Source organism: Podarcis bocagei, assembly GCF_964188305.1.
Source record: "Podarcis bocagei genome assembly, chromosome: 11".
NCBI lineage: Eukaryota > Metazoa > Chordata > Lepidosauria > Squamata > Lacertidae > Podarcis > Podarcis bocagei.
In genome coordinates this window covers 17,267,725-17,287,638 of record NC_138136.1, presented here as the reverse complement: position 1 = coordinate 17,287,638, position 19,914 = coordinate 17,267,725, and the positions used below count along the sequence as shown (strand labels likewise).

The 19,914-nt window shown below is 41.7% G+C and overlaps 1 protein-coding gene across 1 annotated transcript in view; it reads right to left on the bottom strand.

Annotated features, from left to right (window-relative positions):
• CEP120 (centrosomal protein 120) overlaps positions 1–19,914 on the bottom strand; it is a 40,891-nt gene that overhangs the window by 7,891 nt on the left and 13,086 nt on the right. The window contains exons 9-18 of the mRNA XM_081213593.1: positions 19,356–19,524; positions 17,606–17,755; positions 16,114–16,296; positions 14,526–14,622; positions 14,295–14,447; positions 12,299–12,388; positions 11,688–11,780; positions 10,201–10,362; positions 6,611–6,733; positions 3,091–3,189 (exon numbers count right to left, since the gene is read on the bottom strand). Of these exons, the coding sequence (XP_081069719.1) occupies positions 3,091–3,189; positions 6,611–6,733; positions 10,201–10,362; positions 11,688–11,780; positions 12,299–12,388; positions 14,295–14,447; positions 14,526–14,622; positions 16,114–16,296; positions 17,606–17,755; positions 19,356–19,524 (1,319 nt within the window). The remainder of the gene's footprint in view (positions 1–3,090; positions 3,190–6,610; positions 6,734–10,200; positions 10,363–11,687; positions 11,781–12,298; positions 12,389–14,294; positions 14,448–14,525; positions 14,623–16,113; positions 16,297–17,605; positions 17,756–19,355; positions 19,525–19,914) is intronic.

The window sequence follows — 19,914 nt, the reverse complement described above, 5'->3', positions numbered from 1 at the left end:
ATAAAGCGAGATGAGAGCCGCAACCCAAGAGTCGGCCACGACTGGACCTAATGGTCAGTGGTCCCTTTACCTTTACACTTGCCCAATGGCACAGGGAATGTGCCAGGCAAGAGGCCAAGAAAAGGCAGAAGGCTCGTCTGCAGCCCAAGGAGCTGGCCCTTTAAGAGCCACAGTCTTTCGGCTAAAGTATTAGAACTTGGGCAACGGGGGACTGGAAGAAGGAATACAACCACCAGCCTGCCTTCCTATTTTATCCCTGTCGTAGGTAACTTTCACATGTGGATCAGAATATCCTGCATTCCAATGCCCTATGGCCAGCTTCCATCCATTCCCCAGCTATGGGTTTAATGCAGAATAGAGCAGCTGCATTACTTCTATGCAACTGTCAGGGATTAAGTATTAAGGCAGCACATGCTAAGAAAGCGCCATGTCTCTGATCAGAGGGAAGAGAATGGCAACAACAAACAGATCTTCTTGCCATGAGACTCCTCTCTCCATGTGTAACAGTTCTCTCACTGGCTTTGCTTTCTTCCTCCAAACCTAGGACCATGGGAAGCATGAATTATATTCAACATAGCACTAAGGTGAATGTTCTGTTAGCATAAGGATTTATCCTTGTGCATTGCAACATCATCTCCCTTTCCTCTGCTGTATTCCCCTAAATCTGTTCTGTGGCTTCTTCTAACACTCTGGAGAAGATCTGTGAACAGCGAGATTAGGAGCATAGGGAAATCCCCTTGTGTTAGCACAAAAAAATATTGGGGCAATATTTTTGCCCCCAGATATTTTTAGATCCTCATCATCTTCATTCTTACAGTTCTTACGTAGCACAGTGTACAAGTCTTTCCCATCACCTCAAAAAAAGAAAAGAAAAGCCTTTCTCCATCGCATAATTAGTTGACCACCATTTTTATTAATCACTAGGTGATTCCAGAAATAACACGTTGATACTATATTGTGTTTTAATAGCTATCTTCAGAGTGTATGGATTGTAGCTGTGCATTTCTATATTTAAATTTTAGTTTTTGCATTGAAAGAGGACTATTACCTGCTTTGAGTAAAAGGAACAGAGAGGGCTAATATTTAAACTAAGATCGCATGGAATAAAGGGGCATTATGCTAAATACTTGAATGCTTTACATGATTCTATAATTCACAGCTTGACTATACTTTCTATTTTTGATTAATGGAAATCTGTTTAAACACTTCTCTGGCAATGGCCACAAAGCATTTGATCGCCTTTCCAAAGGCTTGCCAGCTGGGTTTTGTCATTAACATTTATTAACAATCCAAGATACGGCTTTTTGCGTCTAATTCTCACAACATAAATGTTTTGTATAGTTCTCCAGAGAGCTCTGGTGTGACAAGTTTCTGGCACAAATTACAACCCCATAGCTATTCACCAGAACCAATGTGAAATTAACATGGTATTAATCCAACTTAAACAAAAAATAACACAAATCATCAGAACTTAAGCAGACTTAACATTCCTCAAGGCCTCTAAATTTGTAATTTTATAGTCAAAACACAATGGAGGATTCTTTCGACCAGTTCATTTAAAAGGGTTTCAGTTTAGCTTTAGCACAGATGCACAAAATAAGGTTAAATGTTTGACGTGTTCTAAACAAGCTTTAACAGTCTTATTTCAAAGGGGAAAAGCACTGAGAAGTATAACCTAAGTTTTCATTCAGGCATTTGTTAACTTTTGGAAATGGCCTCATCGCGTTTTTCAGGAAAGCTTTTTTATTTTATTTTCAAGAAATGGGTGGGGGAGCTCCAGTCCATGGGTCAGTCTTGGCCTGCTAGGCTTTCTCATTTGGCATATGAGGACGGTTTGGGCAAATGACACCTGCCCACTCTACTCCAGATGTCATATGAATAAGGGCGGTGCTAGGTAAAAAAGACAGGGTTTCGCTAAAGCCCCCTAGCGTGGCTTCCAAAGTGCCTGACAACCAGCTGTTTGAAGCATTGATAAAGCAGAAATCCTGTGCTAAGCAGGATTGCCCATTCCCCAAGAAGGGGGATGGCGGCTTGGTCCAGGTGCATGCAAAAGCTACCTGCAAGAAAACCTCTCACATACTGAAACCCAGCACTAAGCAAGATTTCTCTCACCTCACATCAGGAAAAGGAGGGCAATGCTACTTGGTCCGGGTGTGTGGGAGAGCACCCAAACCTGCTCAGTTTGACTGCACTTCCAAAGCACATAGCAAGCAACAAGGTGCTAATTTCAACAACGACAACAACACTTCATTTCAAAGGTTGACTTTTTTTTGTTGCCTGCTTTGTGCTTTGAAATCCCAACTTTGGGACTTCAAAGCAGCCTCCCAAATCATTTCTGAAGTCAGGTGACTGACAGGTAGACAGCCCCCGCCCACCTGTCAAATTTGGCCCATGAACCAAAAAGGTTGCCCACTCCTGCTATAGCCAATCATAGAACATCAAAAACAGTAACACAGCCTCTGACCATGATCAAGAATACCTGCTCCATATCTGAAGGCAGGCTGCGGGTGCTTCAAATAATGCAGGGATTTGTAGGGAAATCATCAATTAAGATGCATTATCAATGAATGCCAATTCTGGCCCACTGGACTTTGGTTTAGGAGACCGTGAACTAGCCCAACTCATTATCTCTTAATCTCAAATTAAAATATACAGTGTGGAAATACTGATGTCATTGAGCAATGTTGTTGAGCAATGAATGTGGCAATGTTTGTGATGTACTTCGTACTCAAGAGAAACTACTTTCTCCAGGCAAAATGCACATCTAGGCCACAATTTTCCAAGTGTGTAAATATCACAGTATCCTCTCTGGTTTTTGTGGGCTGCAAAAGATGCCAGCAGCTGAGACAGCTATTGTTTTTCTCTCAAACGATGAAAGATCTTTACAAGCATCCTTGATAAACACTAATATCTCCAGTTATTTCTCCTAAGTAGGCACACCGCAGCAAGGCAGATTTGGGTTCACTAATGTATATAGAAGCAACTTCCTCTTGTTGTTCTCTTGAGAGTTTCAAGAGTCAGAGAAGATTGGAGGGCCACATTCTGGCCCTGGGCTTTAGGTTCCCCACCACTGATTTATCTTAAACACACCTGTTTAAGCCTTGCTAGTTCCTTCAGCGCTCGTGCCCATTGCTGCTTGTAGTGTAGTTTTGCCTTGGTCGCCGATTCCAACTTCCTTTCAAGGTCCCCCTAATAAGGAATAGAGCTCTATCAACAAACACTATAACCGTAGGAATAATCTGTATGCAATTGAATATACAAAACTTGTATTACAAAAATAGTTTAATATAGCATGTAACTTCTAAAGCTGTAACACAATTTGATGTAAATACTGTGGTGCACAAGAATATCCTCGTTTAAGCATTAGCCTTATTTTTATTGTCCAACAAAGCAAAATTGGATTAGTCTGCAGTCTGAGACAGTTCATCTAAACAGTTCATGTAAACCATTTTTAAACATCTTCAAAGGACTCAAAGATAGCATTCATTTTTATATAAAAATCACTCGCTGTTCATATTTCAGCTTAATTGATGATGCAAGACTTGGCATGCCTGATCCTTGAAATTCTAGCTAATGTGTGCCTCTTAGTTTGGTTAGATTGCACCTTTTAAGTCTTCAGTTTGAAAGATCATGTCTCTGCATTAAATAACTCACGCTCCCTCAAAAGCAGCAGAAAATGTTTCCCCCTTTAACTGGTCTTCTTATGCATTGCCAGGCCAGGAGGACTTGTAAACTGCTTCTACTTCAGCTATGAAAAATAAAACTATTCTGTTGGGGGCTTCTGAATCCTGTAGGATCTGGAAGTATGACTTGAGGAGTAATATTCAGGCCAACTCCATTTCCCTGGTTAGAACTGGATGTCTGAAGCTGCAAGCTCTGTACAGAGGCTCGAGAAAAAGTAGAACCTTCTTCTAGATCAGTGATTCCCAAACCTGGGTCTCCAGCTGTTTTTGGACTATAATTCCCATCATCCCTGACCACTAATCTTGTGAGCTAGAGATGATGGGAGTTGTAGTCCCAAAACAGCTGGAGACCCAATTTTGGGAAACATTGTTCTAGATGCAGGAGTGAGGAACTCATCAGATGTTACTGGACTACAACTCCCATGGTCTCTGACCTTCAGCTACAATGGTACAGTTTCACTAACCCTGTTAGTGAGTGAGTAAGCAAGGACATATGTATGGACATCCTAATGGTTAACGGCTGGTGAACAGAGAGTCCTCATTTCTTTGGTTGTTGTTCTATCACATCGTAACACAGGTTGTTGTTTTTTAAAAAGGCAGCATCTTATACATGCATTGAATATATATGACTATCCAAACTGATGTTTGTGGGAACCAGATCTGGGGCAATAAAATGAAGTCTGAAGCTATTGCCTGGGAATTTGAGACAGTAGCTTAAAATCTGCATTCTTTTACAAGACTGGCTGGGGCAACCCAGCTAGATGGGTGGAGTATAAATAATAAACTTATTATTAAGAGTCTTTTCCTAACTCTTGCCAATTCCACACCCCAAAAGAGATAAAGAACTGCTTATCAGGAAAATCCCCCAATCTTTTCTTCATAAACTGGATATATGTTACCTCTTCTGAGTCAAAGGCATAGATTAGAATTTTGAAAACTACATACATTCGCAGTGCTGTCAAACATGCAACATTTATAAATAACAAGCTCAAGCTATCATAAGTAAGAAGAGTCTAAATGAAGCTACTGATACAACAAGAAGGGTCTCTAGAGCAGTGTTTCCCAACCTTTTTTGGGCAAAGGCACACTTGTTTCATGAAAAAAATCTCGAGGCACACCACCATTACAGCCCCGTGACGTCAGCGCGCAGCGTCACGCCGGGAGGGACATGAATTGCTAGCAAATTACATAATCACCTCCTTGAGGGCTGGCTCATCTTCTCCGAAGGCAGAACCCCATTAATTAACAGGACAGACTCACACCATAGCCAAGACGAGGGGGGGAAACCTCAGTCATGCACAGTCATGCACATGTGGGGGCTAAATGAGGACGAAGACCGGGCAGAGAGCAGGGTTCAAATCACCCCACCTGGCCAGGACAATCCCTGGGTGCTCCCTTGGGCCACTCGCCTGACCCACCTCGCAGGGCTGTTGTTGCGAGGATAACACGGGGAGAACCACGCGCGCCCCCGGGAGCTCCTTGGAGGAGAAAGCGGGCGATGAATGCAATGCACAAAATATATGAGAGGCGACCAGGTTTTGCAGGTGAGGGGCCCCCGCCAGCCTCTGCTTCCAACACCCGGCGCAACGACGCCAAAGTTTCCCCCCGGGCTCGGCTCGGGGAGCAGCGCTGCTCCGCCCCGGCTCCCCTTCGCCCTCCCGGCTCTCTCTGCCGCCCACTGGGGACCCCCCTCACCTGCCAAGTCCGGAGCGCCGGTGAAAGTTGCATGCATGCAGGCAGGGCGCCGCGTTGCCATTGCATTGCACTGCACTCCATGCAACGCCTGCACGCATGCATTGCCTTGCACGCCCGCCAAGGGGTCTCCCCGCGGTCCGATGCGTCCCCTCCAGCGCGGATGCAGCATTGCAAAAATAAAAAAACCCCGACGCAGCCCTACCTGGGGGGCAGCCTCCGCCTCCGCCGCTCCGCCTCCGCGGGGATCCCCGGGCTCCATCCTGCCGCCCGATCTCCACGGGGGCGCAGGCAGGCTGCGCGGGGTCTGCGCGGAAGAGCCCCTGCCCGCCCGGCCGCCGCCGCTGCGCTCATTCCATGGCCGGGAGAAGAGCGCTTCAAACAAAACACCCGGCCCGCCAGGCCACGCTGGGAAACGTAGTTCGCGCACCCCGCGCGGGCGCGGAGCCCAAGGGCGAGGGGACTACGGATCCAGGCAGCCCCCGCGCCGGGGACGGAGGGGGAGAGGCCGGGTGCAGGGATGGAGGGACGGGTGGGCGAGCGAGTGAGTGGCAGCCGCCAAGCCTTGGCCGAGAGCCAGGAAGGGCCTCCCCGGAGGAGGAGGGAGGCGCAGAGTGGGAGGGAGGGAGGGAACCCCAGGGGTCATCTAGTGACGGCGCCCCAATCGAAAATTTGACTTAAAAAAAAAATCTTTCGAATTTTTTAATTTTTCCCGCGGCACACCAGGCAACATCTCGCGGCACACTAGTGTGCCGCGGAACAGTGGTTGGGAAACACTGCTCTAGAGTTCATGTCCATCTAATGACAGGTGTCTGCCATGAATTAAGAACATTTTGCAAACACTTAACTTGGCTTACCATTCCCCCCCCTACGCAACAGTGGTAGTACCTCGATAACCAATGGTCTAAGAATATTTATTACAATTTATCCTGGATCAAAAACTCATTTTAGGTGTACTCTGCTTGAGTTATCAGTAACAATGAAATCTGGAAAATACTGCCACAGATGAACTGGAAAGGAATGTGAAACTCCTATCCCTGGCAAGCTCTTAAAAGCTACAGCATCTTCCAGAAGGATTCTTTTGTTTTGTTTATATTTATGATGCAAATTTTGTGGCTGGGTTAAATTTGGAGTTTATTCCAAGTTTTGTTTTTTCTTGTTCATGCTGTCTACATTTAATCTGTTGTAAAATGCTGCTATTCTTTCTGAGCCTTCAGATAAAATTGTAGACATACCTTTTCTAAAGTTAGAATACTTATTTCGGATTGCAGTCGGATTTCTGGCTTGCTGCTTTGCTGTTCCTTGTATTGCTGAAACTCTTTCTCCAGAGCTTTATACTTGTTTTCCCAGTCATAAAGCTGTTAAGAAGAAGAAGAAGAAGAAGAAGAAGAAGAAGAAGAAGAAGAAGAAGAAGAAGAAGAAGAAGAAACAGAAGTTGGATGAGTTTATGCATGGATGATAACACAACAAAGAGCTGAAAGGAACATTTTTGCCCAATAGATTCCTGGTCTTCAACTGGTTCTCCAAAGAGCATTACAAAAGGAGCACTACTACTACACAAATAGATTGGCAAAAATAAAGAAATGGTTCCCCGAATATTACATTGCTTTATAGTTTTTACACACACACACACACACACACACACAGAGAGAGAGAGAGAGAGAGACAGAGAGAGAGAGAGAGAGAGAGAGGGAGGGAAAGCTATGCACACCAAATATTAACAAGGGGAAAAAAGTTCTTTGTGATGGCAGCCACCATTCCTCCTTGGAAAATCTGCCAGATTTCTCTTAATGATTTAGAAGGGCACTTGAGATTTTTTTGTTTCATTCCAACAGGCCTTTCTGAGTTACCCACTGCTGATTTTATGCAGTTTCCTCCTGTGCCTTGCACAGTACTACCAATAATGCAGTGAATGAACATTATTCTTATTCTTAACAGATTTTTAGAAAATTATTAACCACTTAAGACAAATAAAAAAAGTCAACACATAAATGAGAAAAAATAAGTATTTTGTTCAGGCAAATTATTTATAAAGCTAAGGGGTTTTTTGTTTTTTAAAAAAGCTTAAAATTATTGTGATAAGTAAATTCTTCCTTAGCAACATAGGAAGAGAAATGTAGAAAATAAAAGATATGGAGGATATCCAAGGATTTCTTGAAGGAAACCCAATAAACAATGGATCAAACTCAAAAACGCCCTTCTAAAAAATGGTAGGGCCTTTGGTCCTGAGGAGATTCTCACAAATCTGTCAATGAACATTTTAGAAGCATCAAGGATACACTGCGCACATAGTTTGGTCCTTAGCATTAAAGAGATCTGAGGTGCCCTCAGGAAGCACCACCAACCTAATCTCATTAATTAGCTGTAATTAACTTTTTTAAAAAACACATTTATTCAAAAGTTACAATACAGTTACAATACAATACCCTTTCGATCAATATATCCCCTCCACGGACACATCTGCGAGGCTGGTGGCATTAAAATATCTGGTCTCCCTTTTTTGCTTTTATTGAAAGAGTACAGGATATTTTAAAGCTTTAATTAACTTGGTCGTAAGATCACCCTTGTTTTCAAAAAAATCTATGTCCATTTCTGCCATTATATAAAGTTGTATCCAGTGCTCCCCCCCCAAACATTTTGTGAATCTTTGTACTTTTGTCTATTTACTGTATTTATTTTTCTTGATTTGAACTATAAAATGGTGATTTTCTTGAGTCACAATAAGAGTACCCCTAAGCATTTTTTTGAGGGAAAAAGCACTGGTTGTATCTAACTTGGAAAAGTTTTTTTTTTTTTTTTTTAATAAATTTTTATTGGTTTTACAGCATTTTTTAAAAAGAACAAACAAACACAAAACAAAACAAACATACAAAATACTTTCAAAGATATTTTCATAAACCTCTTTTCTTGGACTTCCCCATACCCCCCCTCTCTGCATCCCAGTGTCCATATTTGAACTAGCAACTCCCAGTTGTTACTTTCTAATCTCTGTCATCTTAGTCCTCCTTTATCATCTAACCTTGTATCCCTGTACCCTGTTACTTCTAGCAACCACAACATTTTAACATTCGTTGAGTTTGTAGTAGTCCTTAAGATAGCTCTTAAATTTTTTCCATTCTTCTTCCACCATCTCTTTACGTTGGTCACGGATTCTGCCTGTCATCTCAGCCAGTGTCATATAGTCCATCACTTTCATCTGCCATTCTTCCAGAGTAGGTAAATCTTGTGTCTTCCAATACTTTGCGATGAGTATTCTTGCTGCTGTTGTGGCATACATAAAGAAATTTCTATCTTTCTTTGTCACCAATTGGCCGACAATGCCCAAGAGAAAGGCCTCTGGTTTTTTGGAAAATGTACATTTAAGTACCTTTTTCATTTCATTATAGATCATTTCCCAGAAGGCCTTTATCTTCGGGCATGTCCACCAAAGGTGGTAAAAAGTACCTTCAGTCTCTTTACATTTCCAACATTTATTATCGGGCAAATGATAGATTTTTGCCAGCTTGACTGGGGTCATGTACCACCTGTATACCATTTTCATAATGTTTTCCTTTAAGGCATTACATGCCGTAAATTTGATACCGGTGTTCCATAACCATTCCCAGTCATCTGACATAATGTTGTGTCCAACATCCTGCGCCCACTTAATCATAGCAGATTTAACTGTTTCATCCTGTGTGTTCCATTTCAACAGCAAGTTATACATTCTAGATAAATTCTTAGTATTGGGTTCTAACAATTCGGTCTCTAGTTTTGATTTCTCCACTTGGAAACCGATTTTCCTATCCTGTTTAAAAATTTCCATTATTTGGCGATATTGAAACCAATTTTCTACTTTGTGCTTCAATTTCTCCTGACTTTGTAGTTTAACCTTGTCTCCATCCTGTTCTAAAATTTCCCAATACTTCGGCCATCCGACCTCCATATTGAGTTTCTTCACTGCTTTAGCCTCCACTGGTGACACCCATCTAGGGGTTTTATTTTCCAATAAGTCTTTGTATCTTATCCAGACATTAAATAATGCTTTTCTAACAATGTGATTTTTAAAGGTACTGTTAACCTTGTCATACCAAAGATATGCATGCCAACCAAAAGCATTATTGAAGCCTTCCAGATCCAAGATGTCTGTATTCTCGAGGAGCATCCATTCTTTCAGCCAGCAAAACGCTGCTGCCTCATAGTACAATTTTAGGTCCGGCAGGGCAAAACCCCCTCTTTCTTTAGCGTCAGTCAGTATTTTGAATTTAATTCGGGGCTTTTTGCCCTGCCAGACAAATTTCGAAATGTCTTTGTGCCACCTCTTAAAACATTCCATCTTATCAAGAATCTGCAAGGTCTGAAACAAGAATAACATTCTAGGCAATACATTCATTTTAATTACTGCAATTCGGCCTAACATTGACAGTTTCAGATTTGACCATATTTCTAGATCTTTTTTAATCTCTGACCAACATTTTTCATAATTGTCCTTATACAAATTAACATTCTTAGGTGTTAAATAAACCCCTAGGTATTTGACTTTCTTAACCACTGTCAAACCTGTTTCCTCCTGAAACTTCTCCTTTTCCATATCTGTTAGGTTTTTCCCTAAGACTTTAGTTTTTTGCTTATTCAACTTAAATCCAGCCACCTGGCCAAATTGTTGAATTATTTCTAAAACCCTTTTCGTACTAGTGTTTGGCTCTTGCAAAGTCAATACTAGGTCATCTGCATACGCTCTTAACTTGTAGTGTTTAGCTCCGACCTGCACACCTTTGACCTGCTGGTCATTTCTTATCATATTCAGCAACACCTCCAGAACCTGGAAAAGTTAAGTTCCACTCACTTGTTGTTGCAAGCGGATCTTGTCCTCTTCCAACTGCCTGAACCTAGATTTTTCCAGCTCCACCTGATGCATGCATTCTTCTTTGACTCGCCGCATTGCATCTTGAAGCTCCTGACGGTTTCGTTCATGCTCTGCTTGGAGCTCTTTCTTTGCTCTTTGGAGCTGAAAATTTAAAGCACACACACACACACAGATAAACACACACAGATTTCAGCACCAGTGGATGTCTAGATGTAAACCTGCGCTGCCTCATTTAGAAAGCACGCTCGATTGACATTACTCTCACGAGTCACTCATGCATTTCTCTTACCAACTTTTAAAATATATAATAATAGTAATAAGAATAATATAACAATACTTTATAAACTTAGCCTAGCTGTGCGGAGTGTGTTCCACAACATCCATGGGCAAAAAAAAACCATGGCTCCTAGCCAGTGCTGGATTTACGTATAAGCTAAACAAGCTATAGCTTAGGGCTCCACTCTCTTGGGGGCCCAAAAATGTTTTAAAGGAAAAAAACAACAACTGGATGTACATTTCCAAAGTGTAAGATATAAAAAACAAATAAAATAGCATTAGATACCTATTAGGTCCATAAATTACCATATAGCATATCTTCAACACAAAAAACAGTGACAAATTGTTGCTGACAAAGGACAGCTGGACATATAAAGGCCCCCATTACCTTCAGTAGCTTAGGGCCTTATCAAACCTAAATCCAGCCCTGCTCCTAGCTATGTAGCAGCGATTTCTCTGCCAAATCTGATGGCTTTGCAGTTTTAAGTACAGGAATACTTGACGGCTACAAGATGCACCTTGCTTATTTTTAGGTATTCCCACATATAAAAAAATTATGCTCCTCTTTCCTTCCCCATCCACACCAACCTGCCAATGAACTAAAACATGCACACAAAAGCCCCAAAACTAAGCACCAGAAAAAGCCATGTTCCATAGCGTGCAAAAATTCCAATCCAAGCACAAGTCTAAGATGAACTGGAACGGTTCTTTCGAGTTTTTAATAAATAAATAATAATAATAATAATAATACCCCGCCCATCTGGCTGGGCTTCCCCAGCCACTCTGGGAGGCTTTCAACAAAATATTAAAATATAGTAATGCATCAAACATTAAAAGCTTCCCTAAACAGGGCTGCCTTCAGATGTCTTCTAAAAGTCTGGTAGTTGTTCTCTTTGACATCTGATGGGAGGGTGTTCCACAGGGTGGGTGCCACTACCGAGAAGGCCCTTTGCCTGGTTCCCTGAAACTTGGCTTCTCGCAGTGAGGGAACCGCCAGAAGGCCCTCGGAACTGGACCTCAGTGTCCGGGCTGAACAATGGGGGTGGAGACGCTCCTTCAGATATACTGGACCGAGGAGGTTTAGGGCTTTAAAGGTCAGCACCAACACTTTGAATTGTGCTCGGAAACGTACAGAAATGGTTTCTGTATGTGCACAGTACAAGATATAACATTGCATTGCGTATGTTTACCTCGGTTTCAGCACCAACAAGTTGCTTTTCACGCTTCTCTAAGTCAGTCAATGTTTTTTGAAGTTTTTCTTCCAAAACGGTATATTCTGCAACCTAGAATGTATACAGTTAAAATAATAATAAAAATAATTCTTTCTAAATTGAACATGGTATTTGTTCTTGGGTGACACGATATCCTTGCAAAAGAGACTGGATTTAAAATGAGCTTGAAATCCCACAAAACAAGTGACAACTTGATTTTTATGCACATGGTGGATTTCAAAATATGCATCAGATCCTGCACTGCTAATAGACTTCAACAGGACTTAGGCCACAATCCCATAAACATTTACCTGACAGTAAAACTCAGTGGGGCATATTACAGTGCAGGATTGCTCTGCAAGACTAGCAGTATTATATATCTTTATCTTAACTCAACCGAAAGGAAATATATTGCAGCTTAATTCGTAAACAGTTCCAGGGTATCTCTAAGGTGTGTTACCTAAAGCATTTTTGTGTAGGTTTTATGGGCTGTGTGTCTAGGTCTTCTTCTGGCAGCTAATGAAATACGTCACCCTTTATCATGACAGTTCATTATGCTGTGAAGCATTTCAAAGGGGAAAGGGTCTTACTTTTTTCTTCACCAATGCTTCCCTCTCTCTGTCCCTTTTTCTCCACTCCTCTGCAACAGCCTGCATATGAGCTAGCTCCTTCTTCTTCAGCTGTGAAAAACAAAGGCAATTTCAAAATGTCTTCCTTTGAAAACCATAAAATTTGCATAACTCAGTCAGAACTATTGTGGAAGCCTTTCCTCAAGAAACTCAACGCTGCGTGCAAATTAAACATTCAGAACATTGGGGGGAATTCCAGATCAAATAGCTCCCATTATCAGTCCTGAAAATTGATTAGGTAAAGGTAAAGGGACCCCTGACCATTAGGTCCAGTCATGGCCGACTCTGGGGTAGGGGCGCTCATCTCGCTTTATTGGACGAGGGAGCCGGCGTACAGCTTCCAGGTCATGTAGCCAGCATGACTAAGCCGCTTCTGGCAAACCAGAGCAGTGCACGGAAACGCTGTTTACCTTCCCGCTGGAGCGGTACCTATTTATCTATTTGCACTGTGACGTGCTTTCAAACTGCTAGGTTGGCAGGAGCAGGGACCGAACAATAGGAGCTCACCCCATCGCGGGGATTCAAACCGCCGACCTTCTGATCGGCAAGTCCTAGGCTCTGTGGTTTAACCCACAGCGCCACCCATGTCCCTAAAAATTGATTACAGGTCTGTTAATTTTTAAATGGTAGCTGGTAAGAGGCAATAGTTATGCATAGCCATGTAAAGCTGAATGATATCTAAAGCTACCATAACCAGAAGTAAAATGGAGAACTTTACACCACATTTGCAAATTTATTTAAGCAGTCATAAAATGCTACCATAACTCATAGGCTAATAATAGCAGAACCGTGTGTTACAAAACATAATGGAAGCAGAAAGCCTTAAAAGTGATTGGAAAAAGAGAGGTAAACTTCCACTTGAATTCAACTGAAGCAGGAGAGATGGGAGGGGAAAGCAACTGAAGTGGAATGAATTTTTAAAAGTCACTAGGGTAGAATAGAATCATAGAATTGTAGAGTTGGAAAGGACCCATCTAGTCCAACCCCCTACAATGCAGAAATATTTTGCCCAATGTGGGGCTCAAACCCTCGACCCTGAGATTAAGAGTCTCATGCTCTAGCAACTGAACTGCCCCAGGCACTTTCCAGGCTATGCCCACAGAAAGCGAACATGCCAGTACATTGCAAGACCCCAGTGAATAAAATCACTCCTCCTCTTAGTTCAATATTGCAAATATTTGGAATTCTCTCTCTCCCCCCCCCCACTCTTCCAAGGTGCTCTGTAAAATCCAAAGGTGGTACAGTCTCATGACTGATATATTATAATGACTGAAGGATGGGGCAGCAGGCCAAAAGTGTTCCTGTATCGGCAAGGACGAACCTTTGCGCTCAAGACTGTAAATAGGTAAGATTCCTCTTGAATATAAATAATCTTTCCAAAACGCAGATCAGTTTTAGCCTGCTGTCAACATCCTGGGCACACCTTGAAGATTCAGTGGTACTTCGGGTTAAGTACTTAAATTTGTTCCGGAGGTCTGTTCTTAACCTGAAACTGTTCTTAACCTGAAGTACCACTTTAGCTAATGGGGCCTCCCACTGCCGCTGCGCCGCCAGAGCATGATTTTTGTTCTCATCCTGAAGCAAAGTTCTTAACCCAAGGCACTATCTGTGCAAGGTACTATCTGTGGGTTAGCGGAGTCTGTAACCTGAAGCGCATGTAACCCGAGGTACCAATGTATACCAAACTGCCTTTTTGCCCAGACACAATGTGAGACTGGGGTTATTACCCTGTGAGACACGCCTAAAAAATGTATTTGAACATTATGAAGCCATCTATAATGAATCTGCCAAGCATACAATGCTGTTGTACAATCAGCTAAAGGGCTGATTCCAATTTAAAAACCTCTTTCCCACACTTGTATCCACCTGAACTGCAACCTAGGTTTAAGATCTGTCACATTCGCCTTTTGTTAAGAGTGGACCTGTAGTTCCGGTTAAAAATAATGTATAAAGAAACCTGGTTTTCAAAAAGATCTTCTTGTAGTTCCTTCCACATTTCCAATTCAAGTGCTGCTTTGTACTCTAGAGTTTCTCTTGTTTCCGGCTGGATTTCAGGAACATTACGCGGCTGAGACGAAGGAACCAGCGGTGGCTCATTGGCACCTAAACCCTAAACATGGAAATGCTATTAGATAACCTTCAATGGAGTTGTGTCTTTCCAAACAAGAAAGGGTGCGTTTCTGTTTACCTGAGAAGAATCGGACACCACAACTTGATGCATTTTCACAAGCCCATAATCTTCTAGAGTCACCGTGTATGAAAGCTCAGCTATCCTGTTGCTTGTCCTATAAACAAGAACAAGAACATTTCAGTTCTTCTCTCATTCGAGATTAATCTTGCTCTCTACTGTCATCTGTTTACAATGGAACAAGCATGAGAAAAGTGGACTTATTTCTACAGTAGTCTTTTCTCTGTTTCCTCCCAAAAAAGATCTCGGGAGCTAAACCAGTTTTACATAAAGAGGTCAAACAATCCTGACTGTCAGACGACTGATCAAAACATGTTCATTGTAAAGGCCTTTGGCTATACACAATAAATTGTTTGATTGACTGACAGACCCAGACATGACGCCAATTCTTTTAGGAATATGGAACACAGAGAGTTGAAAAAGGAATAGCTGCTCCATTAGAGAAGTACAGAGCATTTATTCCTATTCATGAATAAGGAGGCTGGAGACCAACATTATGATTCTTAGATACTGGTTACCAGCTAATCTCTGGTCTGCCTGAATTTTCTCTCTTTGTTCCTCCTAATCACTTGTGTTGTGGTGCTGGCTATCAGGTTTGACTCAAGGCTTATTTTTCTGCATATCTGCAAACAGTTTTGTTTCAAAGCTCAGAATTAAATATTTGCTGCTACAAGTGTCTTACTTTAATATGCACACTCACAACCTGGCAAATGTGGACCTAAAGGAAACACATTAAAGACAACTGTCCACAAAATAAATGTCCCAGACTCTTTTCAGATGATTGTCTTGTTACTAAAAGGTCAAAAAGTATCACTAAATAAACAAAAACATGAAACCCAAGTTGCAAACAGCAATAATTCTACAATTTACATTTGTTTTTCAAGCTTCCTTTTATCCATTTTTAGTAAAGTTTAAGTAGTTTTCTATGCAAATACACTGAAAAGTTGGGTAAACTTATCGAGTTACAGGAAATAAACATCTGACATTTGAAACAAATCAGTACAGTCACTTTCACATCAGTGAGTTGAATTTGACATCAAATGCTAAAGCCAATTAGGTTTGGAGGGCTGCCATCTAGTGGCTACTAAGTTTGGGTACACTCATGCTTCTCAGAAAAAATCTTCTACATAATATACCGGGAAGTTTGATTGTGTAAACATATATTTTGAAATTAAATATACATTCACCATTAGAAAGTTACATAGATTAAAAATTCCAAGCTCCACATTGTAATCAAATCTTTACCAAGTCAGCAGACAATGCTTGCATGACTGCTAAAGAAAGGCACATTTGAAATCTTTTGTGTACACTTCTACAAGTACAAATTGGTATCACTTTTCAAGTTCAACTGAGTGTATTCTTTCAGAAGCACTGCAACATCACAAGAGGATGGAAGTGATGTGGTCTCCCACACTATTGTTCCACTGGTCCCTTTTGTCCCCCAAAATTAAGAGTTATGCAAGCTCTTCAAAAATAAGTATTAAGAGTTTTACTAAATGCATAAAAATAATAATTCAAAAAGGCCTACAGGAGTGTTAAACAGAACCAGCTATAACAGAGGAACCTCATTTTTCAAAGCTCATTGTACCCTTGTGCTGCTGTAACAGGGATTGTTTCACTGAAGGTCTGGCGCCAGCACTGTTCCCCACTGGCACCTAGAAAGCGGGTTTTTTCCATGGCCAAAATATTTGAAAGCTGGAGTCTTGCAACTCCCAGCAGTAAGTCTTTGGCTGTTTTATCTTTATGCCACAGCTCCACCAGCAATGGTATCCTGAAATACAGAGGAGAAAAAGACACATAGCATACTGGAGTTTGTATTTTGTTCTCATAGATGGGTTTTTCCTCAGTTGCCATAGGCCGGGATGGGTAGAAGAGATGCATTTATTTTACATCTTTTGTGATGTTGGCGTAGATGCACTGGCAGACATCAATGCTACCCTGTGGCAAAAGAGTACAACCACTTGAAGGAGTTCAAGGATGCTCAATTTTGCAAGAACATTTCACACCCATCACAGTAATTTTTCATCCTAGAAATATTCAATTGAGCGATATACTTTGACTTCCTGCATTTCCAAAAATAGGTCCCAATCCAAGGGAAGAACGATGGTGAAGTTGTTGTCTCAAGGTTTATCCATTCCTACTGGTTAGCCATTAACAACAGTAGAAACCCATCCGAACCTTTATCACGTCCCATTAGGAGTTAAAATTCAACAGCTTCCACAAGCAAGTAGTACTTCTTCTGAATACGATCAGTTTGAATGAGTTGCTCTTAAGTATGTTCAGTTTAGAATAGGTTTGCAGGTTTCGAACTGAGTCAATGAATGATATAGGGTAGATTCCAGTCCCTACCAGTTGCACACAGAGAGCAAAGTGCAATCATACGAAGGGTGAGATGACCAAATGTGCTTTGCGGGACCTAATCCATCACTTAGAAAACAACACACAGAGAGAGAACCATATCTCCCTTTGTCACCTGCCACACCCTACTGTGCTGGGCAAGTACCTGGTTCTTCAAAGCATGCACCCAGATCTCCGGTATTCGGCAATTTGAGTCCCTACCTGCCCTTGCATACAGGCTATACCCCCGGTTGCTAGGACCACTAGAAACCAACCTACTCTCCCCTGTCCATTGCCCCTATAGATGTGGAAGCAAATGAGACCTAAACCGCACACTGCAAGCCAAGTGTCATGGCTCTGCATTCTGCCCTTTGTGAAGATGATAGGATCATGCCCACACTGCTGGAAAAAAGGAAATTGATAAGCAAAGCAGGGGCAAATATTTAAATGGAACTTATTAGCAGATGCCATACCACCTTGCTGACACAAAACGGGCCACCTGAACTAAATAACCAATCCTGAGGACAAATGTATAGGGTTGTAATTCATGTAGTGCTAAGGGGAATGCTCCCCAAACCCCCCAGAGCAGATCTAGATAAAGTGGGAGGATGGGGAGAAGATACAAAGTTATGTTGAGCTGGCGCTAACTTGCAATTTCAAAATGTACGTATGGTTAACTAGTTGTGAAGGAAAGTGAAATGTACCAATGCACAGATTGTTAAAATGGCACCCTTGTTACATACCTGAAGAAGGTATCCTGCAGCTGATGGGGCATGGTTGCAAAATCAAATGCACAATATGACTGGGGAAGAAACACTTCCATGTTCTTCCTTACTTCCACGGGAGGGTTTGTCATAATGGGTGCAGCGCTTCCAAAAAATGGATACGAGTACCTATGGAGGTAAAAAGGTAAAGGTAAAGGACCCCTGGACGGTTAAGTCTAGTCAAAGACAACTATGGGGTTGCGGCGCTCATCTCGCCTTCAGGCTGAGGGAGCCGGAGTTTGTCCACAGACAGATTTTCGGGTCATGTGGCCAGCATGACTAAACCGCTTCTGGTGCAACAAGACACAATGATGGAAGCCAGAGCACATGGAAACACCATTTACCTTCCCGCTGCAGCGGTACCTATTTATCTACTTGCACTGGTGCGCTTCTGAACTGCTAGGTTGGCAGAAGCTGGGACAGAGCAACAGGAGCTCACCCCATCGTGGGGATTCAAACCACTGACCTTCTGATTGGGAAGCCCAAGAGGCTCAGTGGTTTAGACCACAGCGCCACCTGTGTCCCATTGAGAAACAAACAATCAAACAAATAATATTAATATTATAACAAATTCAGTGCTACCAGCTTATGACTTCAAGACCTTTAAGTAAATGAACTTCAAGCTAACTAATGACTTAATGGCATGTCTTAACATGCCATGGTATTCAATTGAGTTTATTCAGAGTATACCTATTGAAATTAATGAACAGGACTTAAGTTAGGTCCATTGATTTCCGTGGGTCTTCTATGAATCAAACTTAGGTGAATGCCACACCATTTTTTCTATCAAACAATACGCTCCAATTGCCTCTCACTATTGGCCATGCTGGTTGATTCCAACAACATCTTGAAGGGACACTGGATTCCCATTGCTCCGGAGAGGCAAGACTGACTTGCATCCTTTGTTTTATTTTCTAAAGTAAGGGAGCGGAGTGTGACAGTGATCCTGCGCCCAGTAAGGATTGGGCGCAGTTGGGTATTGTTAAGAATATTTCTAGGGGTGTGTGTTTTAATATGTTGCTGCCGATTTCCCCTGGTGTTCCCCAGGATTACATTTTTGGTCACCACTAGGGAGCTGAAACATAAAATTCTTCATGGACTTGTTATACCAAGTTTCATTCAATGGACACTTCACATTCCATAAAACAGAAGGCCAAGTGGGCCAGTTAAACAACAAAAATTACTCAGCCCAAAAGTGATACGCTTGTGCCCAATTTCCATGAAGTTACTCCTTTCAGTATTTCCCTAGCTTTTTAAAAAATGTAAAAACTTTCCAACTTAGCATGTATACTGGAGTCTTCCATCCAGAAACATAGCTAAAAATCCACAAGTTGCCACAACAGCATAGTGAGTTTATAAAGAAATGTGCAGATTAAAGAAAAGGGAATATTCGGGCAAGACATGTTCGTCCATTAATGGAAGTTACAAGACCTGCACAAAGTTGGAGATTGCCCTCTTACAGTACAGGACCTGTGTCCTATCCTCAGAATTATAGGGATAAGTCTCCTAAGAAAGATGCAATTACCCATAGTTTTAGATCAAGTTCATGATGAGCAAGAAGTTTGTTATTTACAGGACACATAAAAGTGATCACCGTGACTCTGTGTACCTAGTCTTTCAGATCCTCTCGTGGACTGGTAACTGGTTAAGGGACAGGAAGCAACGGAAAAATAAATTGAAAGTTCTCCCAGTGAAGAGATGTGAAACAATAATCTAACACATGCTTTACCTTAACATACAATTGACGGGAAAGCCAGTATCCAGATTATGGAGAGTTCTTAAGTCTATTGAGAAACAGAAGTGATGGGATGCTGCTGGAACAGCAATTTTTTGACCTGTGGTAGATTCAGAGGTACCGGCCTGCTGAGTCTGAGAAGCGGGTGCTCGGGCATTCGAGGCTGAAGAGAAAACAGACAGCACAGTTTCTTTTAAGATAGATGCTGACACATTCCAAACTTGAGAGCCCCTGCTGTACAAGTTCTAATACTTGAAAGTAAGAAGCTTTTGAATTTTTTTCTGGACAAAATTTAGTTTTCTTTCTTTTTCTATTGGGTGTTATAAACAAGAATAATGTTATACAAATAAGTATACCAAGTTTTCTCATGTCATTTGCGTATCACAAAAATAGCATAATAAACGTGGAAAAATATCTACAACATATGTTTCATTATTAGTGGTCAATGTATGAGTTCTTGGTTTATGAATTGGTTTAAACAATTAGGAAGAAGAATAAAAGAAAAATAAAAAGGGGAGAGGGGGAGTGAGAAGTTGGGTTGGGTCGGGTGGTT